The sequence below is a fragment of the Bos grunniens genome, chromosome 7, assembly GCF_055505025.1.
Source record: "Bos grunniens cultivar Pamir isolate PY7600 chromosome 7, Bosgru_T2T1.0, whole genome shotgun sequence".
NCBI lineage: Eukaryota > Metazoa > Chordata > Mammalia > Artiodactyla > Bovidae > Bos > Bos grunniens.
Window position 1 is genome coordinate 37,889,612 of NC_141171.1, and position 25,976 is coordinate 37,915,587.

Consider the following 25,976-nt stretch of genomic DNA (forward strand, 5'->3'; position numbering starts at 1 on the left):
GGCTGGTTACTATAACTCCCAGAATGCCATGAGCGAACGCGCCTGCGTACAACGTTCAGCAAAGCCCTTTTCCCTGCCCCACTTTAAGGACCTCATCAGGAGGCGGGGCTTAGCGTCCGAATTTTCGCCTTCTGCTGTTGCTTGAAACATGGAGACTCCTGGCCGTGTCACTCCGGAGGCACCCTTTGAACCATCGCAGCCCCCAGTCATTGAAGGCTTTAGCCCCAGTGTATACAGCACTTCGGAAAGCTTCAAGGAAAAGTTTATTCGTAAGACCCGCGAGAACCCATTGGTACCCATAGGTAAGCAAGTGGGAGCTTTAGGAACTGTAGACCAAGAGGGCAGTGATGTAGAGGAAATGAAATAGGGGAGGATCGGGACCCCAGCTGGGTGACCCGAATGAGAAGAGGCCGGGCGGTGAGGGGTGAACGTGATTGGAGAAGGAGCTAGACTGGATTGGGGGCGCTGGGACGCGGCGGACTCTTAACTCCGAGGACCACCCCCCTGCCCCGGCCCTCCTTCTGCCCACCCCTCCCACCTCGGCCCCAACCCACAGCGCGCTCTCCTCAGCTCCTGTTTAAGAATATCTTGACCCTGAAGAGGGAAGACCAAAGAGGGGAGGGGCCCTCTAGAGCCGGACCTGCCTGCCACTTCCCACCTGCTTTGTCGCCTCTTCAGGCTGCCTGGGCACTGCGGCCGCCCTTACCTATGGTCTCTACTGCTTCCACCGGGGACAGAGCCAGCGCTCCCAGCTCATGATGCGTACCCGGATCGCCGCCCAGGGCTTCACGATCGTTGCCATCTTGGTGGGTCTGGCTGCATCCACTCTGAAATCTCGACCTTGAGCCGGTGGCCTCACCTCGAAAACTTCACGGATATGGTGTATACAGCATTTCGGAACCACCGGTCCTACCACTAAAATAACTCCTTCATTTCCCCTAACAAGCCCTGTATCAGTGCGGGTGGAAGTGGCGAATTGTGTAAACGACAGATTCCCCCCCCGCCCCGCCCCGCCCACTGGAATCTCAGGTTCGGTTCAGTTTGCGTGTTCCCTACTTCTGTTTATGTTGCACCTTGGCCACTTCTACCTAATAAACTCTGATTCACTTGTAGTTTAGTGAATTCATTCCCAGTCTCGCCGCCATGGTTTTTGGTCTTTGGTTTTAGGAGAAAACAGACTAAAGACTGCAGGGTCTTTTAGAAATCCAGTAGTCTACTGATTCTCAAACTTTCCTGACAACAGTCACCCCGAGGTATTTATTAAAAGTAGGCAGTCTTGAGAGTCCCTTGGACAGCAGGGAGATCAAGCCAGTCAATCTTAAAGGAAATCAACCCTGACTATTCACTGGAAGGACTGATGCTGAAGCTCCAATACTTTGGCCACCTGATGCAAAGAGCCAACTCATTGGTAAAGACCCTGATGCTGGGAAAGATTGAAGGCAGGAGGAGAAGAGGGTGATAGAGGATGAGATGGTTGAATAGCATCACCGATTCAATAATCAAATTTGTGCAAACTCCAGGAGATAATGAAAGACAGGGAAACCTGGCTTGCTATATTCATGGGATAGCAGAGAGTCTGACATGACTTAGCGACTGAACAACAAGACAGTCTCTACAGCAATGTTATATGTGGGGCCAGGCTCGGGGGTGGGAACTGATCTTTCCAACAATTTTCAAACTTTAAGTAGAAAACCTTCCTTCCTATGAGGCCTGCCACGCTTCTGCCCTCCACTTCTGATCCTGACTCCAGTACCATCTCCTGAGAACACTTAAGGCTGATCTAGACCATCTCAGCTTGGTTCTTGATGCATCTTACAGAACAGGAAACTGAGGCTTAGAGCCACAGCTTGATGTAACAGAAACAGCTCACGGGGTAATCCCAAAGCTTGCCAATGATTTGTGGCAGTACCTAGTGTTTTATGGTTAAGGAGAAAAGGAGGCTGGAGATCTGAGCAAACTCAAGAAGAGAGGCACCTCATGAGTTTCTCATTCATCTAAAATCTCAAACAGGTGTTCCTGATCTGCAATCATCCCTAAAGTGTTGACTCAGATTCTGTTTCCTTCCATCCATGGCTCCCTCAGTTTCAACACCATCTGTATGACTAAGACCAGCAAAGCTTCTTGCCCCCCATCAAGGTCTTTCAGCTGTAAGAGAGATTCTAAGTGTAAAGCAGTACGCTGTGGTGACCCTTGGTCTCCACACGGAACAGACATGAAGTGGTGAGGGCTATGGCACTTCTAGAGAGGATGGCCACTATGTTCCTCCCCCTCCAACCCCCACCAAAAAAAAAAAGGTTAGTTCAAAGTCCTAACCCCAGTACTTCAGAAAGTGATCTTATTTGATAATAGGGTCTTTTCAGAGGTAATCAATTTAAAATGAGGTCAGTAGGGTGGACCCTAATCCAGTATGACTGGTGTACTTATACAAAGGGGAAGTCTGGACACAAAAGCAGACATGTATAGAGAACAAGGGATGTGATGATAAACTCAGGATTGTAATAATGTATGTACAAGTCAAGGAACACAGCTTCTACTCTAGGGCCTTTAGAGGGATGGTGACACCATGGTTTCAGACTTAATGACCTCCAGAACAGTGAGATGATAAATTCTGTTGTTTTAACTCAGACAATGTGGTTATGGCAGTTCTAGGAAACTAATAAGGTTGGCAATTAAGTCTTTTTAAACACTTCAGATCACAGTGGCTTGAATGTAACCTGTGCACAACCTCTGTTGAAGGGAGAGAAGGTATAGTCACTGACTGTTTCTCCCAAATCCTTATCTCACAGGCTTGTTCAATCAGAAAGGACTGAAGTTGCAAATGCATCCTGTGAGAGATTGGTTGTCTCCTCCTGGAGCTGGAGGCAGCAGACATAGATGGGTTCCTTCACTTCCAGCTGGGAGCTCCTGGGTTACCAGGGAAACAGCCTTACCTTCTCTCTAGTCCATGAAGCTGGGGAGGTTCTAAGCACAAACCAAGCCCTGACACCAGTTGTGGCTTCCAGAGAAATGAGAATGATAATAAATAAATGTAAAAAGAGTTAACAACACACCCTTTAAGCCAAGAAAAAAAAATACATCAGGAAGGACAGTCACAATTTTGTGGACTGAGAGGAGGTGTGAGGGGCTGGGCCCTTGGGCCGTGAGGGAATGACGGGTGAGGGGGTGAGGGTTCCCCTTCCCGGCCCCGGGAGATGGGGAGGAACGGAATAGGCTGTGTAGCAGCTGTGGGAGGCATTTCCGCCCCCTGGCCAAAGCAGCTGCTCCTCCTCTGCCCGGCCCGGCCCCTGCTTGGCGGCCATGCTGCTGGCAGACTCCTAGCGGGACAGCGGTGTCTGCTTCAGGGACATGAGCACCGAGCGCAGGCGGGACACGTCTTTGCACTGCTTGCTGCTCTTGGGGTTGAAGTCACACAGCTGGGCCACCTTCTCCCACTCTGTGCCCGGGGTCTCCTCCTTGGATTCCTTCACAAAAGCCTCCTCAGATGCCCTGCAGGTGGAGACAGGACAGAGGTTTCAGAGCGGTCTACCTCTTCCCCGAATCAGTGATGCTCTGCTCCCACGGACCAAGGCTGTTTCACCCAGCCTACTAAGGGGTACTTTACCAAGACATCTCCTCCCCGGCTCCATGACCTCTGACCTCAGGCTCCCAGGAACAGCTTAGCCCCCAGAGGAACTCTCGTTGGGTCCTACCTCAGGGCCTTTTTTGAGTCTTCCCTCAGACCCACTCACAGCTTGTTTCTTGTCCTTCAGGTCTGAGTGCAGGCCTTACCTCCTGAGAAAGGTCTTCCCCTGCCACCGAAGCTCAAGTGGCCTACCCCTGCCCCAGCACTCTCTGTTCATTATCTCTCCATCAAGAGTTCCCAAACTGGGTCCCATTTGTTTATTTTTGCTTTCATTTCGATTACTCTAGGAGACTGATCAAAAAAAAACAGTACCGTGATTTATGTCAAAGAGTATTCTGTTTGTAGTATCTGGTCTTGCCTTTAGGTCTTTAATCCACTGAGTTTATTTTTGTGTATGATATTAGGTGGTATTCTAATTTCATTCTTTCACATGCAGCTTTCCAGTTTTCCCAGAACTACCATTAGCTGATTCACTTCCTTGTACAGCAGAAACAAACACAACAATATAGAGCAATCATACTCCAATTGAAAAAAAAGGAAAAAGAGTTCCCAAACTGGGGCTCCTGACACCTAAAGGCCCTTGGAGGAATCAATGTAATACCTCAGCTATTTTCAACACTTCCCCAACTGGACAGGACGTTTACTAACCACCTAACTGAAATCTCTGATTCGGCATTGCCTCAGGGTTCTCTGGACTCATTGTCTCGTGAGTGTTCTTCAGAAAAGGTTGTGGTCAAAGATGCGTAAAAGAATCAATTAAAGAGGATCTTCAAATCAAATCACCCGTATTTCACTACAGAACTCTTTTTAGCACAGAATGACTGTTCTATCAGCCTGGGGAATGCTCCACTGGAGTCTCTGCTTTTGGTTAGAATCAGATTAGGATGGAAAGTGGTCGTTTCTTCATCAGAAGTTCTGGCTGATAGTTACAGAAGCCACTGATGAAGGAACAATGGGGAAATAAAGTATAATAAATGTAGTTTTGTGGACAAAACTAAATGTGGGAGTCATTAAGAGAAAGACAATAAGGGATTCTGGGGTGGGGAGAGCTGGGTCTGTGTTCTGTTTGACCAGCAAGTGTCCTTAAAGCCCCTCTCTCCTTAGCAGTCCCCCTTGCATCGCAAGCAGGACCATTTCTGCCAAGTGCCAGGCACTAGCTGATGGCGGGTGATCACTCTCCAGGTGATCCAGAGGGATCCAGGATGAGCTGGCTCTGGATCAGGCGACCCAGCCTCTCCCTAGTGATCTTGCTTCCCTGATGGGTGCTCATTTCCTAATCTATAAAGTGAGAAGCAGTGTCTCCTCTTTGCTGATCCATTTCACTGGTCTGAGAACCCAGCAACACAACATGTGTGTGGGCTTGGGAAAATGTAAGGTTCTGAGTGGAGCTGGCTGACCAGCAGGGCTGAGGGGAGCGATCTTTGAAGCTCTATCTTCCAGCTCAAAAAGTGAAGTGAAGTGAAAGTCACTCAGTTGTGTCCAACTCTTTGCAACCCCATGGACTATACAGTCCACGGAATTGTCCAGGCCAGAATACTGGAGTGGTAGCCTTTCCCTTCTCCAGGGGATCTTCCCAACCCATAAATCGAACGGGGGTCTCCTGCATTGCAGGTTGATTCTTTACCAACTGAGCTATCCAGGTCAAGAGGCTCCCCTCTAACTTTGCTGTGGGGTTCATGGTCCAGCAGCACCGCATCACCATGGAGCTTGTTGGCAATGCAGAATCATGGCCTTACTTCAGTCCTTCTGAGTCAGAATCTCCATTTTGACAAGAGCCCTTGGTGATTCCTAGGTACATGCAGGTCTGAGAAGCGCTGGTCTAGACTCTTCCTCTCTTCAGGATTCCCTTGGGTGATCCTTGGGTCACCTCTTCAGGCACAATAGGAGCAACGAACCCCCTGTGGTGTTCTCCAGCATCAGTGCCCTTCTGCCATCCCCACTCTCCTGCTTGAAACCTCCCATGGCTCTCCGCTACCTTCAGGATCAGGTCTGAGCTTTTAAACATCACATTCAGGCTTTCTTCAACTGGCTCCAAACTGATTTTCTCCTCACCCCCCATACCCCCACCCCAGCCACTGCAGGCCACTAGATATTTCCCCTCTCATAGCCTTTGCCCCAGCAGCTTTTCCCATCGAGGACACCCTTCTCTTCTTACCCTCGCCACACAGCCAACTCCATCTCATGCTTTAAGGGCCAGGGGCGGTCCCGCATCTTTGAAGCTTCCCCCACAGAGGGTGGCTCTGTGGAAGCCCTGTGTGTCCTTGTGAGCAGCTCTTATCACAACACACCTCCAACCATGAGCAACTTAAGGGGATGGACTGTGTGCGTCTTATTCCTGTTTGACCCGGAGACTGGCATTGGGTAAGCACCAATAAGTACTGGACAAATAGGAGAGTGGACAGAGGAAGGAGTGGAAGGCTGTTATTTTGGTGTGTCCCAGGTTCTGTGAGAGGAGGTTTAGCCCAGACAGCATGAGAGGGCTGCCAAGGGCGTACCCAGAGCGAGGAACAGCAAATATTTGGCACATACGCACGAGGCAGTCATCAGACACTCATCACTGCTTTTTTTTTTCTCCTTCAGCTTCACAATTCCCAACACACCAGCCAGCTAACTATGAGAATAAATCTGGATTAGGCACAGGACCGGCTAGACCCCAAACCAGGAACATGAGACAGGCCAATGGTGGTCTTGCCAGGGGCTCGCAGCCAAATTCAGGCTGGAGCTCTGAGAGGGACAGCGCACTAAGGCAGGAGGTGGGGGATGGCAGTGCATGCTTTATACCTCCAGTATCTGGCACTCCATGCTTGTTTTGTTCAACAAAAGACTCACCCCACCTCCCACCTCCCATCCCCAAGAGCCATTTCAGGGTGGGGGGAGTTGGGCTGCTTGGCCCTTTGCCTCTCTCACCTGGGGATGGACAGCATTCTTTCCTTGTCTCTGCTTGGATTTGGCAAATCTGTCTCAAAGATGCTCAGTACACCTTTGCTGGGGGGATGGAGATGAAGGCTGGTGCTTGTGTCCACCCTGCAGGCTCACCTCCTTCTCTGATCACTGCCTCGGGCCCAGCCACACTCATTCATACCCCACCAGTGAGAGACTCAAGAAACTGCCAACCACACACAGGGACCCCAGCAAAGGAGCAAAGGAGACACGTACACGTAGCCGATGATATCAGCATCTGGCTGCTGGTAGAATGCTTTGTCAGCGATCCTTGGGGGAAGGGGGTTAGGTGAGGGGAGAACAGCAGGGCAAGATGGACAGACAGGCAGAGGGTTAAAGAGAAAGAGAAATCAGCATTAGTACCTCCAGCTGGAGACGTGTTAGGAAGCACAGTTCTGGAAGGCTCAGCAACTCTCCACGGCCCAGAGAGGAGAGCGGGGATCCTCCATCCACCCGAGGAGGGGGCCCTTTCTAACACTCAGCCCTTATCCTGTTACTCCTCCTGTTCACAAATCTTCAGTGGCTCCCATAGCCCATGTCTTCCCAGCCCTCACATTTGAGGCCCTGTACACGTGGGCCCTCACTCCGGCCCTACCTCCCACCTCTCTCCCTGCTGCCCAAGCCTTTCTTGGACAGAAAGAAAGGACAATGGCCTTTATTTCACATCTTGCTGTGCCCTGGTCTCCTAGTTGTCCTCCAAAGCCCAGGTCCCCAGACCTGGAGGCCCCCTCCCCTGCCCATATCCCTTGCTTCCACAGCCTTCCTACAGAGGCCCTGCTCCCAAGACCAGCCCAGCATGCGGGTGCCCACTGCTGAGCTCTTTGAGGACATAGATGTGGTCTTTCTCATCTCCGCCTCCCCAGGGCCCAGCCCAGGGACTGGCAGGCAGCAGCTTGTTGAACGGAAGCTGGAGGCTTCCCAGAGCCAGCCTTCCCCTTCCTGGCGGGTCTGGTGCCTTTAAGGGCACAGCCTCAAAGGCAGGGGCTTCAGGGCGCTCTCTGGGCAGAGACCGTTTCTGCAAGGGGTTCTCTGGTGGATCTCCACTGTCTTTCCTGCTCAACACCTGTGCTTCTTCTTCCAGGATGGGCATCCTGGTTGTCCTGTAAAGCATCAGTTGCCCCCACCCAGTCCCTGTGGTTTGTGTGGGACTGGACCCCACGCACAACCCAAGAAATGAGACCCAGTCTGTATCCATCAGAGAGTCTCTGCTCCTGGGACAGTCACTGGGCCTGGGACCAGCACATAACCCCATACCAGACCAGCTGAAGCTGCTGGGGCTGAGAGGCTTACTTTCACTGGAGTTGCCAAGAAAATAGAGCAGGAGCCTGGAGCTGCCAGCGGCCACCTTGGGCCCCATCCCTGGAGTGTGTGCCCAAGAGTGAAGGTGCGGGGAAGGAAAGCAGGGCCGAGAGACAGTAAAAGTGAGCGCTGATGGACTTTGTTTCAGCCCAAGTCCACTGTGCCTGCCTGCTTCCCCCTGGCCTTTCCAGTTACATAGGCCACGAGTTTCCCTCTACTCTTCAGCCACTTCTGAGTCAAAGTGTTGTCACTTCGATAGGCAGGAAAACCCTGCATATGGCTTGGTTCTTCCCTCCCAGCCAGGCCTGTGTTCTCTGTGATGCTAACCATGGCCACAGGGCCCCCGGTCCAGCTCTTGGCCACTGGGCTCCAGGGTCATCTGGCTTACATTCCAGTGGGTCCTAGGACCTCGTCCATCGACCGATAGACTTGCTTTTCTCTGTCATGGGGAGGAGGTGAGAGCTTACAGTCACCAGCTCTGCAGCATTCAGGGTGCTGAGCTCCACAGGCCACTGAGGAAACAGCCCTGGGGGTCTGGCTTCTCCTTCCTCTGTGTTCTTGCCACCAAATCACCCGTCCTTGTGACAGTCCTCCACACCATGGCTCCTCTCATGTCCCCACCCCCCCCCCTTATGTCCCCACCACCCCCTCACGCCCTGATAGCCCTGCTCACCGGTTGTTGATCTTGTTCTTCTCAACTTGTTCACTCTGGCGCTGGTTCCATTCCTCCAGGTCCTTCTTGGCCTTCTCCCGCCACTCCTGCTCCATCACTTTGGAGGCAGCATCTGCAACCCCCAACAGGTGAATAAGCAGCAGCTTTCCAGGAGGAAGGTGAGGCACAGGGGCCCTGGGGGATTCTCCCCTCAGCCCGTCCTCAGCCAGTTCCCACACTAAGGAGCCCCAGGTACTCTAAGGCTGCCCACCCGACATGGTGATGGTCCCAAACCACCACCCCAGCGGGAAGCCCCGACGCAGGGGGCCCAGCCCAGCTCACAGCCTCAGCCCTGTCCTCACCCAGCTCCTGCAGCCGTTTCCGCTGCTCCTCTCTCCATTTGCGGATGCTCTCGGGTTCCTGCGTCAGCCTGTCTGCCTGGGCGATCGCAGCATAGCCATCCGCGGGACCGTTGGCCTCCTAGGACATAGACAGACAGCAGTGTACCCAGCCTGTCCACCGGCCCCTCTGTCTCTTCTCCTTGACTACTCCTTTCCAGTTACAGAGGCCACTAATTTCTCTTTATTCTTTAGCCACTTCTGGGTCAAAGTGTTGTCATTTCTTTAAGCAATAAAACCCTACACATCGGTTTTATTTAAACCGCTCACATCTCAAACCACGTCATGCCCACTGTCTCCTGTGACTGTACCCTGCCTTTCCACTTGCTGTGCCCTCCACCAGTCACCTTCCCCCTCTGTGACCCCGGGCAAGTTACTCAACCTCCCTGTGCCTGACTTTCCTCATCATAAAACAGGCTACAAAATAGCACCCACTCCATAGGGTAAATATGAGGATGGAATGAATTTTAAAAGTGTGAAGAACTTCAAATACTTCTTGGTACACAGAGAGTGCCCTGTGTTTCTATCATTAAAGTTCCACTCTGTTAGTTGTGGGCTTCCCACATGGCTCAATTGTAAAGAATCTGTCTGCCAATGCAGGATCCACAGGAGAGTCAGGTTGGATCCCTAGGTGGGAAAGATCCCCTGGAGGAGGAAATGGCAACTCACTCCAGTATTCTTGCCTGGAGAATCCCTTGGACAGAGGAGCCTGCCAGGCTACAGTCCATGGTGTTGCAGAGTCAGACACGACTGAGCACTTAGTTTTATTCACCCAATAACACACAGCCCCTGATGGCCTCACTTTATAATATATTTACTTGTCCATTGTCTGTCTCCTCTATCAGAATGTCACATTTATGACAGCAGGGATTTGCCTGTCCTGTTCCCTGCTGTGTCCCCAGCACCCAGCACAGTGCCTGGCACAGAGCAGGTACTCTGTAACTATTTGCTGAGTGAACAGTCCTGAGATAGGCAGGGTGGGCTTAGCTAAGATCGTGCAGTGATGGGAAACTCAGACTCAGGGGCCAGACCATCCAGGTTCAGATCCCATCTCTACTGCCTACTACGTGTGTGCCACTCAACCTTGCCTGACCTCAGTGTTCTCATCTGAAATGAAGATGATACTAAAACTGCCTCTAAGAGCTGGTGTGAGGATTTGATGCAACAGTACTTGTAAGAAACTTAGAAGAGTGCCCGGCAGGGAGTGATGGCTCAGTAAATGATAGCTAGAATTATTATTATTATTCATTGTCATCTTATAGGGGACGGAAACTGGGGCAGAACCTGGGCCAGAGTCCAGGCCTCCTCTGACTTCCAGGCCAGGGCTCTGCCCAATTCTCCAGGCTGCCTGCCAGGGTAGGGGACTCTAAGCATGGCAGGCTGAGAGCTCAGCCCAGACAGGCTGGGGCTTCCCTCTGTTCTCGAAGAGCCAGAGCTTTTCTATGATCTGTCTGCCCCGTGCATTCCTGTCTCCACCCATCCCACATCCACGCTGCCCCGCCTTTGTCTCCTCCGTGCTTTCGGCCTTCAATTGTCTCCCCTCCTTCCTCCAGCTGATGAAATCTTATTCCATCCCACGAGTTTCTAGCTCAGAAGTCACCAGCTCTGGGGTATTTCCAAACCCCCAAGTAGATCTCACAGCCCTTCCTCTCCCTGTGCTCCTTCGCCTTCTCCCAAGTGTGTCTCCTGGCTGGACTGCAAGGTCCCTGTCAGCAGGGCAGAACCTTGTTTACAGCCCTATGAACCTGTCTCTCCTTTCACTGCTCTGTTGCTCAAGCACTCATCAAACTGTCATTAATCCCAGTGTTGTTTAATGTCTTCTCCCCACCCAACAGCGTCTGTCCAATGGTGCCCACACAGCTGGTGCTCAACAAGCAGGGGCCGTGTGGATGAAGATCCCCCCTGGGACCAGCATGTGCCAGTTCAGAGGAAGTGCTGGGTGTCTGTCCAAGGGGCTGTGGGCAGCAAGGTGAACGAACAAGCAGATGGACGTAAGAGCTGCATCTCCCTGGGGAGAGAGAAGGGCAGGCTGAGGGCGAGGCAGTGCTGCCTGGCTCCTCGGATCAGACCCACCCTTGGGTGGGGCAGCTGGGGCGCTGCCCTTATTCCTCCTTCCTGCCCAACATTATATTTCAATTCAGAAAGTCTCTCTTGACATCTCAAGGGGCCTTTCCAGGGCCCTAATCTCGACAACACAAGTTTATCACCGATGTAGGGTGAGCCCCACCCTGTCCAGTTCTGGGAAAAACCCTGTCGTGAGGCCAGGCTACCAGGACCTCTAGCCAATCCTATAGAATGTCCCATCTGCAGACAAGTGCAGTTACTTTGGTGTCTATGTGTTTATCCAGGTGCTACATTTTATTTCTTCTTGGTACTCATGATATCTTAAAAGACGAGCTTCCTTAGTGGCTCAGACAGTAAAGAATCTGCCTGCAATGCGGGAGACCTGGGTTTGATCTCTGGGTCAGGAAGATCCCTTTGAGAAGGGAATGGTGACCCACTCCAGTATTTCTTGCCTGGGAAATCCCATGGACAGAGGAGCCTGGTGGGCTACAGTCCTTGGGTTGCAAAGAGTTGGACATGACTAAGCAACTAACACTTTCTGACTTTCTTTACTATCTGCCCCCCACCCCTCCCCAGTAAAGTGAGTTCCATGCAGACAGAGACTATCTCTGTACAGAACCTAGGACAGGGAGGGCCTGGCTGTAAGAGGAGCTCAAGAACATCTCTTGAATGAATTAACATATGTTCATGCTTGGGGACAGAGATGACCAAGTTGGCCCATCATCCAGGAGCTTGACAGAGGGAGTTCTTCACAAATGAAGACCATGACTTGGGGTACGTGCATAACATGGGTCATGAAAAGAGGGGGGACAAGGGAGGGTATGACCTTTCTAGCCTAGGAGCAGAGTAGGCTGGGAAGAGACAGGGGAAGGACATTTCAGATCAAGAGTTGGCAGCGTAAGGACCACATGAGGCTGGTGCCTTTGGGAAAATGTGAGTACAGACATGCTGCCACGTGTGGATGAGATGGGTTGAGAGAGGTGGGCTGGAGGGTTAGAAGTCATTCCATGGTGTCCTTCAGGACTCACCATCTCCTTTAGAAGTGCGTGCGTGCTCAGTCGTGGCCGACTCTTTGCGACCCCATGGACGGTAGCCTGACAGGCTCCTCTATCCATGGAATTTTCCAGGCAAGAATACTCAAGTGGGTTGCCATTTCCTATTCCAGGGGATCTTCCCAACCCAGGGGTCGAACCAGCATCTTCTGTGTCTCCTGCATTGGCAGGCAGGTTCTTCACCACTGAGACACCTGGGAAGCCCCACCATCTCCTTCAAGACTGCCCTAAAATTAAGACTCAGGTTAGAGTGCTTACAAACTGGCAAAGAACCTTCAATTAAATGGTTCTCTTTGGCCTTCACAAACCTTCAAGGTGGGTTTTATTATCTTTGTTTTACAGGTAGGAAAAAGTCTAGCTTCAAAGTCCCAAGGTCACCTAGCCAGCAAATGGCAGAGCCAGAATTCAAACTGAATTCCTGGGTGTAACACCCCGGCCACACATAGCCAACAGGGGCCAAAGTCACTTCTGTGTCACGTGATTTTTTCCTCCCTAACACGTCTAGCATCCCAAGATTAGAGACCGTGCCCTGTCCTCCCACTCCCAAGGCCCACTCCCTGTCTCTCTCACACTTGCCTTCATACCCTCCTTGGCTCACTTAGTAGCTTGCTCAGGAATAAGAAGCTTCTAAGGCTATAGAGGACTCTTCTCAACAGACCTGTGGGGACAGCAAGGGAGGGCTTCTCATCCCCATTTTACAAATGACAAATCCAGCTCAAAGCAGCGACTAGTCCAAGGTCGTCCAGCTGGGAAAAAACAGAAATGAAGCCCAGATTGTCTGACTCCATCCAGACTTCACCACAGCGCCTCAGTCTGGGTGTAGAAGCAGCTGGAGTAGATGCTGGGGACGGAGGGAGGTTAGGAGGATTGATGGGAGGAGCCTGGAGCAGCTGCACTCCACATCCAGAGACATCACTCAGTGTGGCCCTAGCAGATGGTGCCCAGAGATGGCTGTGCCCCAGGCTCTGAGTGGAGAGCCCGGTCAAGCTGAGCCTGCCTCCTCCACCAACGCAGCCCACTGATAGGCTCTGGCTGGGAGCTGTTCCCGCCCCACACACACCCCTATGCCTCCCACCTGGAAGCACAGGGCCCTGCACCTGTGGTCTCTTCCGGCTCCCCCAGCACACCCTTCCCTGCAGCAGCCCCAGACTGAGCGTCTTATCCTCTATGCCTTTGCACATGCTGTCCTCCCAGCCAGGACCACCCACCTCTCCCTGGGCAGCCTGGAACCCACTTCCAGCATCCGTTACTGTTGCACTCTCTGACTTCAGTGCAGCATCTAGCGGCTGAACCTGCTTCAGGTCCCAGCTCTTCCGGGCTGTGTAACTAGAGCTATTAAACCTCCCTGTGTGTCCTCCTTCTCCTCATGGGTAAAGTGGGGATAATGTATGGAACCTACATGATAGGAGTGTTGGGAAGATGAAATGAGTTAATCCATTAAAGCTTTTGGGTGGTGCCCAATGCAGAATAGCTTCCCTGGTGGCTCAAATGGTAAAGAATCTGCCTTCAATGCAGGAGACCTGGGTTCATTCCTGGGTTGGGAAGATCCCCTGTGGAAGGGAATGGCAACCCACTCCAGTATTTTTGCCTAGAGAATCCCCATGGACAGAGGAGCCTGGCAGGCTACAGTCCATGGGGTCACAAAGGGTCGGACACAACTGAGTGACTGATACTTCCATTTCGATGTATAATAAGAACTCAGACTCCTGGCTCTTGAGACCAGCCCCACACCTGAGCCCCTGCTGTCCTGCACTTGAGCTCTTTGAGAACCAAGAGCCATTGCATTTGCCTCTACATCCAAGGCCTTGAGCACAGCGCATGGCACTCAGAATGTGAGCTGACTAAATGAAGGAATGAGGGGCTGCCTGCAAAGCAATGTGGAGGGCATGGGGAGAGCCTGGGACACAGCATCAGAGGGACTTGGGCTTCAAGTCCCCTCCTGCCACTCACTGGAGGTATGACCTTTAAGAAATCCCCTCCTTGTTCTCCTTAGGTGTCGTCACCTATCAAATGGGAGTGACAACATCCCACTCCAGGTGTGAAGTGGGGCCTGAATGTGATAACTGCCCTGCAACCACTGTAGCCCGTAGCCTGGGAGGGCTCACCCGAGGCTGCAGGAACGTTTGGAGCCCCTCCCAAGCTCAAAAGGGAAGGCACCTGGGAATGGCCGGGACCAAAAGGCAGGAGGCTACAATCAGGGCCAGGCTTGTCTTGGCCCAGCTCTCTGGTGGCACCCCTCTCCCAAGGGACCCCTCCGCTGGACACAGGAGACCACCACAAGGGCTTCCAGAGGCCAGGCTGGCCCAGCACGTGCTGTGACACCATGGGGAGCCAGGAGGATGAGGCACAGCTGATCCTGGGGATTGACCAGCTAAAGCTAAGCTGAGCTGAGCTGTTGATTCCTCTAAGTAGCTCAGTGGGGATGATGGCCACGCGGATGGGGAAGGAAGAGAGCTTGTGTAGGAGGAGTGAGTCCTGCTGGGGCCTTCCTGCCCCTGGCAGCAGCAGAAAGAATTAGAATAGGTTTGGGTAGGCTTATCCTTAGGCCTTAGGTCCAGGTTCATAGCTGGACCCCGCGGTGGCTCATGCCAAGTCATTTCAGTCGTATCTGACTCTTTTCGACCATATATACTCCTCTGTCCAGGGATAGATACTCCAGGCAAGAACACTGCAGTGAGTTGTCATGCCCTCCTCCAGGGGATCTTCCTGACCCAGGGCTCGAACCCATGTCTCCTGTGGCTCCTGCACTGCATGCGGATTCATTACCGTTGAGCCACCAGGGAAGCTCCCAGTGGCCCACAGACTTCCAGAAAAGATCAAGTAAGGTAGCAGGAAAGTTCTGTCCAGGATCCTTGAAAGTCAGATCCTACTCTGTGCTCCATCCTAAGAGAAATCTGCAGGGGCTTCCCACCTGCAAGCTGGCCCCTGTGGGCAGCTTGCAACAAGGGGGTGGAGCAAAGGGCACCAGATGAGGAGATTTAGATGAACCTGAGGGCTTCCCAGGTGGCGCTAGTGGTAAAGAACCTGCCTGCCAAAGCAGGAGATGTAAGAGACTCGATGGACGTGAGTCTGAGTGAACTCCAGGAGTTGGTGACGGACAGGGAGGCCCGGCATGCTGTGATTCATGGGGTCGCAAAGAGTCGGACATGACTGAGCGACTGAACTGAACTGACTGAAGAGATGCGGGTTCAATCCTGGGTCGGGAAGATCCCCTGGAGAAGGACGTGGCAACCCACTCATGTACTCTTGCCTGGAGAACTTCATGGACAGAGGAGACTGGTGGGCTACAGTCCATGGGGTCGCAAAGAGTCGGACACGACTGAAGCAACTTAGCATACACTGCATACATACAGATGAACCTGAAATTGGCCACTAAGCTTCTGAGTGACTTGCCTCATCTGTGACCCCCTTCCCTGCCTGTAAGGATGCTAGCGTCGCACATGTGAAGTGAAAGTTGCTCAGTCGTGTTCGACTCTTTGTGACCCCAAGGACTATACAGACCATGAAATTCTCCAGGCCAGAATGCTGGAGTGGGTAGCCACTCCCTTCTCCAGGGGATATTCCCAACCCAGGGATCAAACCCAGGTCTACCGCAAATGATTCACAAATAAACATACCTGGGGTTATTCTTGGTAGCAGTGAGAAAGAAAATTCCCACTGAGATTGGGGAGGAGGCCTAGGGTTTCTCAGATTCGTTCAATACAAAGTGAGGCCAGGGGGCAGGACAGGAGAAGGCCTCCAGGTGCTAATATGTAGAAAGGGAAAATTATCTTGCTCCTGGTGTTCTAGGTACTATGGTCCCAAGTATATCTTCAGCTCCAGGGCCACTTTAGGGCACAGACCTTTCGGGTCAAGCCAAGTCCTTTGGAGTATGTGCAGGGCAGGGGCAGTCTGAGTCTCTATGCTCTGCCGAACTGGACAGGCATCAGTGCTGCTTATTTGGAGCTCTCAGGCAGGCCCAAGGAGACACGAAGCTCTTAAAGTCCTAGAGACTAACTTTTCTAGCTTGCTGGTAGTTGAATAATTTTCCAGAAATGAGACTTGGCCAGTTGCCCTGTGTAAGGTACCAGCCCATCCCTCTTACATAAGAAACTATTGTTTGTTCTCCCTGAGGATTTAGGAGGCCAGCTCCTCCACAAGGCAGAGCTCAGGAGATCCTGCAGCAGTTAAGGGTCTTTGACCCAGTCCAGTGGGAATTAAAGTTCATCTGGTGAAGACTGTTGCATCTGTGGGGTCCTGAGTATACTATTTGTGTTCCAAATTCTTTAAGTACTTTTAATATGATCTGTATATGTAGGAATGGAGGGGGCTTAGATGAGTGTGGAGAGACATTTTTAACTAGAAATATCTTTGATGTGCTTAGCCGCTCAGTCGTGTCCTACTCTTTACGACCCCATAGCCCACCAGGCTCCTCTGTCCATGGGGATTCTCCAGGAAAGAATACTGGAGTGGGTAGCCATGCCCTCCTCCAGGGGATCTTCCCAACCCAGGGATCGAATCCAGGTCTCCCGAATTGCAGGCAGATTCTTTATGGTGTGAGACACTAGGGAAACCCAAGAATACTGGAGTGGGTATTTACTAGCTGTGTTTTTCGGTGGCGGGGCTGGGGGTGGGGAATGTGAGAGAGAGAGAGTGTGTGTGTTATAGGATCATTACAAAGAATTTTAAAACAACTCAGTGAAAGTGAAAGCTTTTCCTTTCCCTCCCTTCTCCCACAACCTTGGGGTTAACCACTGCTAACAGTTGGTAAACATCCTTTCAGATCTTCATGCAAACATATTTCTAAAATACAAAACAGGACCATACTGTGCATATTACTCTGCAAGCTGCTTTTCCATTTATTATATTATGGGCATCTTTTCATGTCCATACAGAAAGCTCTGACTGCTCTTTGTAACAACGACATGGTTTTCCAATTTACCTACCCAGGTCCTCAAGAGTGGGCACTTGGGTTATTTCCAGTTTTTCTGCTACTATAAATAATCATATAAAGAATCTGAGTGTCTCTGTCCAGCTATTTCTTTAGGAAAATTCTGAGAAGTGAAATCTCTTTTAACTGGGTCCCACCCAGTGAAAACGCTCAGACATGGAGACGACCACTGGGTTCAGCCTCCCACCAGTGGCAAACACGTGCAGGGCCCTGTGTTTCCTTTAGTCCATGCCACTGCGAGCCACTTTCTTTCTCTCTCTGCAAGCTAGACATTACCATGGGCAACCTGAGGCCATACGCCATCGATCCCTATCTGTGTGGTCCTTATTCTTCATCCCCTTCTCCTACACAACCAAAAAAAAAAAAAAAAAAAATGTGTCAAAAACTTTCTTAATGTTCCCATCCCAATGAACAGAACTTGAAGCCCTCTTCCTACCCATGATGGGGGCCAAAAAGTTACTGAGACCCAGGCTGTCAGTCCCTCCCGCTGCAAGGACAGAATCTTGCTTACCTGAAACACATCTCCATTGACCGTGGCCCCCATGTCCTCAGAAGCTGATAGAGAACAAGAAGACAGCATTACTCATTGCTCAGCTTATAATAAGCAGGGTCCTACATTAGTGACCGAGCCAACCTCTGCATATATCCGTGTGTGTGTACTGACTTCCACATATACAGACATCATGTACACATAAATAACCTGGGTTCAGTCCTTGACTGTTCACAAAGCCTTCTCATAGCTGTTATCACATCTAGTTTTCACCATAGCCTTGTGCTGAAAGGCACAAGGTGTGTTATCAACCCATTTTACAGATTCTCAAACTGAGGCCCAGAGAGGCTATGTGATTGCCCAAGGTCGCCAGCCAGTAATAGCTCCTCACCTACCTGAAATTAATTTCCCCTCGGCTGCAGTTAGGAATGGCCTGATTTCCTATGGAGCCTATGCCCAGTGAGCCAGCAGAGGAGCTGGAGGCTCAGGGCGGGTCTGCGAGGACTCAGGAAGAAGGGACTGCACGTCTCCACTTGTCCCTGAGGTGCCTTGAGCAACGGCTTCACCTGGGAGAGCAGGAATCAGCCCCTACCAGGCAGCACTTGGCCTGATTTTCCTCCTCCTGCCCCTCCCAGAAGGATTTGCTGCAGCCCTCACCTCAACAATGACTCCTCCTGGTCCCTTGCCCTGACACCTGATTTTTCACAAATTCCCGTGACTTCTGCTGCAGCAGGGACCCTCAAGGTTGGGGGTCCCTCTGCCCCCCGCCAGGCCCGCCTGCACAGCTACTTGGTCTGTCTGCCCCACTAGTGGCAGTGAGCACCTGGAGGGGCACACCTGTGTCCAAACCCTCCCACCGTCTTCCCCAGAGCTGGGTACTGTACCTACGACTTAGGAGGCGCTCAGAAATATTTGTTGAATAGCAAATTAATCAACGCACTAAAGAAAGATGGACTAAATGGCTTTTGTCCACTCACAGGCCTCTCTGCCTCCATCTTCACCCTCTCCCAAACCTCTTTCAAACCAACTGCCATGGCTGATGAAAAGCATAAACTTACCTACGTAACTCTTCTAATTAAAAATAAAATGAACACAAACCGGCAGCCCATAGGGTCTGCTCCTTCTTTGGGAACTTGACAGGTGCCGCTCCCTCTCCCTGGAAGGCTCTCCTGCTCCCTCAAGCCCTTCAGCCTCTGCTCAAACACTTCCTTATTAGAGGCCTTCCCTGACCATCCCTGACATTTGTCCTCTGCACCCCTCTCCTCCCCTATACAGTACTTTGTCTGTATCATCTACCAAGGCCTGATAGATTTATTTTTGTACGTGCTAATTGCTTATCTACCCCACTTGAAAGCCCTCCAGGAGGGCGGGGACTTTGCTTTGTCCATCACTGGGATCCAGCACCTAGAACAGTGCCTGACACATAACAGGGGCCCAATAAATATTTGTTGAATGAATACACTGAACCTCGGACCATAACTCATGAGGATCTTTGCCATCTGGCCCTGCCCATTTTTCCTGCCTCACTTCCCACCAGTCCTTCCCACAAACCCTATTCTGGTTTCCGCCTTCCCCAAACACACTATGCCACATTCCATGCCTTTCTTCCTACTTCCGTCACCAAAGAATGTTCTTGGGGATCCAGTCGTTTGCCAAAGCCCAGTTCACAACTCACCTCCTCTGGGAAGCCCTCCACTGCTTCCTCTTCTACCCTGAGCGCTGATGGAAGGTCTCAACTACTATGGAGTATCCCCAAATACTGTATAGCACCCCCTACCCTCTTACATGATTACTGTGACCTCCCATGGGTCATGCATTCCCTTATCAGGCTCTGTATCCCATTCAGCTAGCTCCTATGGGTGAACAGTCAGTATTGGCTAAATGGAAGTTGAATTGCTCTTTGGGGGCCCGCTGTTGTCTGCAAGGCCTGAGGACTCTCAGAAACTGCAATGCCTCTTAGCCAGGAGCCACAGGAGGCTGTATAAGACCATCCCAGATGGACAAGTACACTTCACCAGCCAGACAGAGCTGTGAGTCACAGTGACAGTGCTTTCAGCTTGGGGACTAAAGGGAGGGATCCTTAACCCCATGGAAACAATCCCCAGCAGATATAAATTATAATCAATTTTGTTTTCAAACAGTGATCAATTTTAGCCAACAGTTATCAGCTGTCCTCCCTGCTCATTTAGATGGGGTTTCTCCTGCACGGGTGGCCTGGTCCCTAAATTAGTGGCAGCACCTTCTCCAGGGGCGTCTCCTCTACCAGAGTCTGAACTTACCGGGGTCCATTCACGATGCCGGTGTGTGCACTTGGCATTTCTGGAGGGGAAGTTGTGCCCCCTCCCACACGCCACCCTGACCAGTCCCAGTCTCAGACCCCTCAACCGCAGGAGTGGCCAGGGGCCCACCCTGTCCTTCAGGAGGTCTCTGCAACCCAGTCTCTCAGTCCCATGGGTGCTGCCCTTTGGAAATGAGGCTTCAGCCTCTTTGGGAATCCACACACACCCACACATGAAATTACGAGTCTCTGTCCTCACAGTGCTTTCTGACCAGCCCACGGCACGTTAATAATCGCGTGCCCACAGTCCAAAGCCGGCAGAACAGGAGTGAGGCAGATATGGGTCCCAGGGATAAGCTGTGGGTGTAACTTCCCTCAGATCGCTAATCCCCTTTTGGGACAAGGACAGACGGGGTCCAGAACATTCCTGGGAGCTTACTGAGTCCCATCAGGGGGAAATGGGTTTGCCCAGGAAATGACTGGGCAAGTCAAGGGCAGAGCCAGGTGGGGCAGGTAGAAATCTGGGTGTGAAAATGTAAACCTCCTGGGCCCTACCCAAGGCTGATGAATGGAAACAAAGTATCCATTGCTCAGGCTGGCCACACCTCCAGCCCAGAGGAGGGGCTCAAAGAAGCTCAGGCTCAGGCCTACTCTAAACAGTTTCCCCTGAGGTACATGCATGCATGCACGTGCTCAGTCGAGTCCGACTCTGTGCAACCCCATGGACTGTAGCCCGCCAGACTCCTCTGTCCACGGGATTCTCCAAGCAAGAATCCTGGAGTGGGTTACCATGCATTCCTCCGGGGGATCTTTCCAACCCAGGGATTGAACCCGAATCTCCTGCATTGCAGGAGGATTCTTTACCACTGAGCCATCCAGAAAGCACCCCCTGTCCCCAAAGTCAGGGCACTCAGCACAAGGGCATCATTTAAGAGACAAGACTCAGAAGTGATGAGTGGTGCTGGCTGCAGGAGCTTCCGTCCAGCTCCCAGCTGCCTAAGGCACATTTTCTGCAACTTATTCAGGCTTCTGGCACTCATCACCAGTCTCCAGGGGATTACTTACTCATCACCATCTAGACCTAGGAGGGTCAGATCAATTCTATCCTATCTGGCCACCTATTGAGCCGCATCCCATAACTCCTCTAAGATCCCTGTGCTCCACTCAGCAGGGTAGCTGAGCATTTGCAGCTTTAGTGGTTGTGAGTCCAGGAGACCTCAGAGGGCCATGTCCCTGCTTCTTTCCCTGCCACCTCCGGTCTGGGGCCAACCTGTATCACCCCTGCCGGAGAGTGAACCTCCCATCCAGGCCATAAATCCCTGGAGTCCCACCGTCCTAGGAGAGGTCACAGCCTGTTCAAACCCCAGCCACATCTGCAGCCCTCTGCCTGACTTCTCCCTGCTTCTCTCTTAGATGGTTCTGACATGGGTTCTCCCAGCAGGCCTCTCCCATGCCAACCTGACTGGGGAAGCTGGTAGTCTCAAGATGTAGGCCCATATTTTCTAGGAATTCCCTGGGGTGTGTGAGGGTTTGTGCCAAAGTGCTAGAAGCTGCTGCTCCTTCAGAAGACATCCACTGCTGACTTGGTTAGGTAGCAAAAGATTCCCCCACCTCCACATCCCATCACTTCCCAGGGTGACTGCCACAGCATTTGAAAGAATGTGGAGCCCAGAGTTGAGAGGCCTGGGATCTAGTCCCAGATCTGTCACTCATGGCTGTGTGACTTTGGGCAAGACACTCAGGCTCTCTGGGCTTCCAGTTTCTTACATGTGACAAAGGGCTTGTTATGTTTCTCACACGAAGAGGATACAGAGATGCTTCGAGCCCCTCAAGCCACAGGAACTGTCTTATTCATATCTGTATCCCCACTGTGTCTGGCACACAGTAGGTGCTCAGTAAATGTTGAATACAAATATAACTATAAGGAGCTTTACCTGTAAACATTTTTTTTTTTTAATATGTAAGTTACCACTTATTCTGACAGGCCCATAAACCCCCACTAAAATGACAACATTAACAGGAAACAAGGGCTGTTTCGGATGCAGCCATGAAAATGATAGCTAGTTTTTAACTTTAAGAAATTGTTCTTTCAGGCAGAACTAAAGCAGGAACATTGTTGATAAACACGCTGTTGCAAGGACCAGGCCCCAAACCCCAATAGCCCTGGACCACCTTTGCAAAACCACTAAGCTCCAAGCCCAGCAGGGCAGGATCACATCTGACTGAAGCCCTCTGTGCCCCTGCCCCATACTGGTGTCTCTGACCCAGAGCCTGGCATATGGAAGGCGATGCGGCCAGGGGAAGAGGATTCAGTCTGAGAGAAACGGTTTAGCCCTCGCTCCACCACTTGCTAGTTCTTTCAGTAGTGTACATTTTGAGCCTCGGTTCTTCCATCTCTGAAATGGGTGTATAATGCACACGAAATGATGAAATGTTAAGTAAAGTGCCTAGAACAGTGACCGCAGGATGGCAGGTGATCCTCCAGGAAAGTCTGTAAGTTCTTAGAGCACCCAGTGCCTCCTGCTTTCCCAGCTGAAGGAGGGAGCTAAGTCCAAGGGTCAGGGAGGTCTGAGGTCCTGTGCCCACCTGCAGGGCTCAGCCGGAGGCAGCCAGCCTACTGGGAAGCTCAAGGCTGGGCTGCGTTGGATTCCAGAGCCAGGCAGTGGTGGAGCTGGCTTGGGAATGAAATGTCATGACGAATTTCTATGCCGGGAGCCACCAGATCCTCAGCCCCAGGCGGGGCCTCACATAGGGAACGCAACAAGATCGCCCTCCCATTTCCTTCTCCAGGTCCCCCTCAGGTACACATACAGCCCCAGGCCTGCTTCTGGCTGGCCAAAGCAGGCCTTCTTCGCTCTACCGCAGGGCCCGGAGGCCGAGGACCCCGGGTGCGAGCCCCAGATCCCCCCCTCCAACCCCCAGTACCCAGGCCACCGCGCTGACTCACCCCCACTGGCGGGTCCCGGCTGCGCGAGGCCCCCCTGGCTGCCGGCAGGTGCCCCGAAACCCTCGTCATTCTCTATGCCCGCAATCTCACTCTCCTGCTGGGCCAAGAAGGCAGCCGCCGGGTCCTCCTCGGCCGCTTCGGGGGCCCCGCTCTCAGACGACGAGAAGAAGCCAAAGTCATCAGCCATTTTCCCCGCGTCTCTGCCGAAGCGTCCGTCTGGTGCTCGGCTCTGCCCGGCGCGTGCCCCGCGCTGCGCCCGGCGGCCGCGGCACTGTCACCCGAGCACCCCGGGGGGAGCCGCTCGGCCTCGGCGGGGACGGGCTCAGCGCGGCGGCCCTACACTTCCTCTCCGCCACCGGGCCCGGCTCGCCTGTCACTGCGGCTGCAGGCGGGAGGAGCCGGGACGGGAATGCGGTGATGTCACCGGCCGAGGGAGGAGGCCCGCAGGACGGCCGGAGGTCGCCTCTCAGCGGCCACAGGAGGGCGGCAGCAGGACGGCGGCGCAGCCCCAGGGGCCCGGGGCCGCGCTACCCGCTCGCGGCCACCAGCGGCGCGTCTCCAGGACACAGGACTGGCGCAGCTCCTGCCGGGTCCGGAGGCGAAGCAGATGGAACCAAGGGACCATCGCGTGTACAGGGTCACCGCAGACTGGCAGCCCGGATTTCAGGAGCACCGAGCGGGTGGTCGCAGCGCAACCTGGCTCCTCCTGATTCATTCTGCACAAGTTTCTTCTCCAAGGCTCGGCGGGTGTTATGAAGCCCCGTTATCAGTAGCCTTGGAGAGGTAACATTAAGACCCACCGCTTTATTGCATCCTTCTTGCCAGTCCAGGGTCTTCCCCACAAGGCCATGTTGTTTCCGTACATTTCTTATGCATTTCCTGTCATTTGGAGGCTTCAGCTCAGGCCACCAGAGTTTGTGTGACGTGACGGGGTCTCTACTTGGAGGCTGGGTCCCTTCAATGTCCCTTGCTTCCCTGGTCGCTCAAACGGTAAAGAATCTGTATGCAATTAAGGAGAACTGGGTTCCATCCCTGGGTCAGGAAGATCCCCTGGAGAAGGACATGGCAACCCTCTTCAATATTCTTGCCTGGAGAATTCCATGGACAGAGGACCCTGGTGGGCTATAGTCCACAGGGTCACAAACAGTCAGACAGGACTGAAGTGACTTAGCAGTAGCAGCAAGTATGAACCAAATTGAGAAAGGCAAACCCAGTTTATCCAGGCAGCCTACCACTCCTCCACTCAGTCACCCTAAGTAAACAGACTTCAAAACATATTAAAACCCAAGCTCTGGCCATGGGGAGATTACAATCTAGGAGCCCAACAGATGGGAAATGGTCAGACATTTTCTCGGAGTGATAGGTGCTGTGACATTTAAACACAGGCTTGGGTCGGGGGTGGGGGGTAGGTGCGGCGGGGGAAGAACCACCATCGGATCTTTAGGATTTTTTCTTTCTGATTTGAAATTTGAAGGTCAAAAAAGAAAGGAAAGATGAGCCGCCCCTAACAGTGGGTTCCCTTAGTGGGTGGGGAGTGGAAGCAAAGTTAAACTGAAGGGCAATCTCAGTTTTGCACAGGAATACTTTGATGTAGGTTTCATTCTTATGATGAAAATATAATCATTTATCAGTAGTGTGGAAAAGAGAAACTTCAGGCCCTGCACAATCTGGTGCAAGCTCAGCACTCCACCATCACTCATCTCACTCCTCTTCCTCATTACCCCAGCTGCAGCCTCAGGTGCTGAAAAGAGCTGTACAGTTCCCTACTTTAACAAACCAGCCTTAAATGTCAACTCCAGGCTTTGTAGAGACAGAAGGACTACTGAACACACTATGTGCCCTTTGTGATCACCCGTGGATGTACTTACTTGGTTCCTGGAGACTTCAATGCCTCTGCCGGCACTCTTCCCAACTAGTTCCTCCTTCCTTCCTGCTCCTTCCTAATGTAGCCATCAGCAAAATTACTTACATGCTTAATTTATACAAGTTACTGGATGAAGCACAAGCTGGAATCAAGATTGCTGGGAGAAATATCAATAACCTCAGATATGCAGATGACACCACCCTTATGGCAGAAAGTGAAGAAGAACTAAAGAACCTCTTGATGAAAGTGAAACAGGAGAGTGAAAAAGTTGGCTTAAAACTCAACATTCAGAAAACTAAGATCATGGCATCTGGTCCTATCACTGCATGGCAAATAGATGGGGAAACAATGGAAATAGTGACAGACTTTACTTTGAGGGGCTCCAAAATCACTGCAGATGGTGACTGTAGCATGAAATTATAAGACGCTTACTCCTTGGAAGGAAAGTTAAGACCAACCTAGACAGCATAGTCAAAAGCAGAGACATTATTTTGCCGACAAAGGCCCGTCTAGTCAAAGCTATGGTTTTTCCAGTAGTCACGTATGGATGTGAGAGTTGGACTATAAAGAAAGCTGGATGCTGAAGAACTGATGCTTTTGAACTGTGATGTTGGAGAAGACTCTTGAGAGTCCCTTGGACTGCAAGGAGCTCCAACCAGTCCATCCTAAAGGAAATCAGTCCTGAATATCCATTGGAAGGACTGATGCTGAAGCTGAAACTCCAATACTTTGACCACCTGATGTGAAGAACTGACTCATTGGAAAAGACCCTGATGCTGGGAAAAATTGAAGGCAGGAGGAGAAGGGGATGACAGAGGATGAGATGGTTGGATGGCATCACCAACTCAATGGACATGAGTTTGAGTAAACTCTGGGAGTTGGCAATGGACAGGGAGGCCTGGCGTGCTGCAGCCCATGGGGTTGCAAAGAGTCAGATACAGCTGAGCATCTGAACTGAACTGAACTGGTCCAGATCATTCTGCAGCCATGCTTGCTCCTGTATTAATACATGACTTATTCTTAAGCATGAATATTAAAAATTATCATTAAAGTCTGAACTATGTCATATAGCACTTTGTGCTGGAGATCCTCTGTTTCTTGACACTTCACTAAATATCTTTGTTAATTGCTCAGTCGTTTCTGACTCTTTGTGACCCCATGTACTATAACCTGCCAGGCTCCTCTGTCCTGGGATTCTCCAGGCAAGAATATTGGAGTGGGTTGCCATTCCCTTCTCAGGGAACTAAGTATCTTTGGAGATCTCCAAACACAGTCTGGTCTTCTAATTCTCCACTTAATTATGAAACTCAGCAATGGTCAAAAGACATCAGTTGAGTAAAGATATGAGGCAATCTCACAGAATCTAAATTGCAACTTACAAATTCTGAAGTGGAGATATTTTTTAAATGTTTTTAATAGGAAGTTTCAAGCATGCAGAAG

General features: G+C 51.7%; 2 protein-coding genes across 11 annotated transcripts; one reads left to right on the plus strand and one right to left on the minus strand.

The window, feature by feature from the left end:
* Positions 1-118: 118 nt before the first annotated feature.
* HIGD2A (HIG1 hypoxia inducible domain family member 2A) lies at positions 119-1,112 on the plus strand. Its single transcript, XM_086410803.1, has 2 exons — positions 119-302; positions 679-1,112. Exons 1-2 carry the CDS (start codon positions 149-151, stop codon positions 843-845), a joined length of 321 nt encoding a protein of 106 aa, XP_086266929.1. The 5' UTR covers positions 119-148; the 3' UTR covers positions 846-1,112.
* Positions 1,113-3,038: 1,926 nt separating this feature from the next.
* Positions 3,039-23,050, minus strand: CLTB (clathrin light chain B). 10 transcript variants are annotated; one of them, XM_086410795.1, is made up of 7 exons: positions 18,506-18,598; positions 17,843-18,013; positions 17,469-17,512; positions 8,876-8,993; positions 8,535-8,646; positions 6,779-6,832; positions 3,039-3,486 (listed from the first exon to the last, which is right to left on the minus strand). In XM_086410795.1, the coding sequence occupies exons 3-7, from the start codon at positions 17,499-17,501 to the stop codon at positions 3,315-3,317; spliced, it is 489 nt and encodes a 162-aa protein (XP_086266921.1). In that variant the 5' UTR covers positions 17,502-17,512; positions 17,843-18,013; positions 18,506-18,598; the 3' UTR covers positions 3,039-3,314. The 10 variants fall into 10 exon arrangements, 9 of the variants coding, with proteins under 9 accessions (XP_086266921.1, XP_086266917.1, XP_086266919.1 ...); XM_086410791.1 differs by lacking the exons at positions 17,843-18,013; positions 18,506-18,598 and adding an exon at positions 22,673-23,050; XM_086410793.1 differs by lacking the exons at positions 17,843-18,013; positions 18,506-18,598 and adding an exon at positions 19,727-19,748.
* Between the last annotated feature and the right edge of the window lie 2,926 nt (positions 23,051-25,976).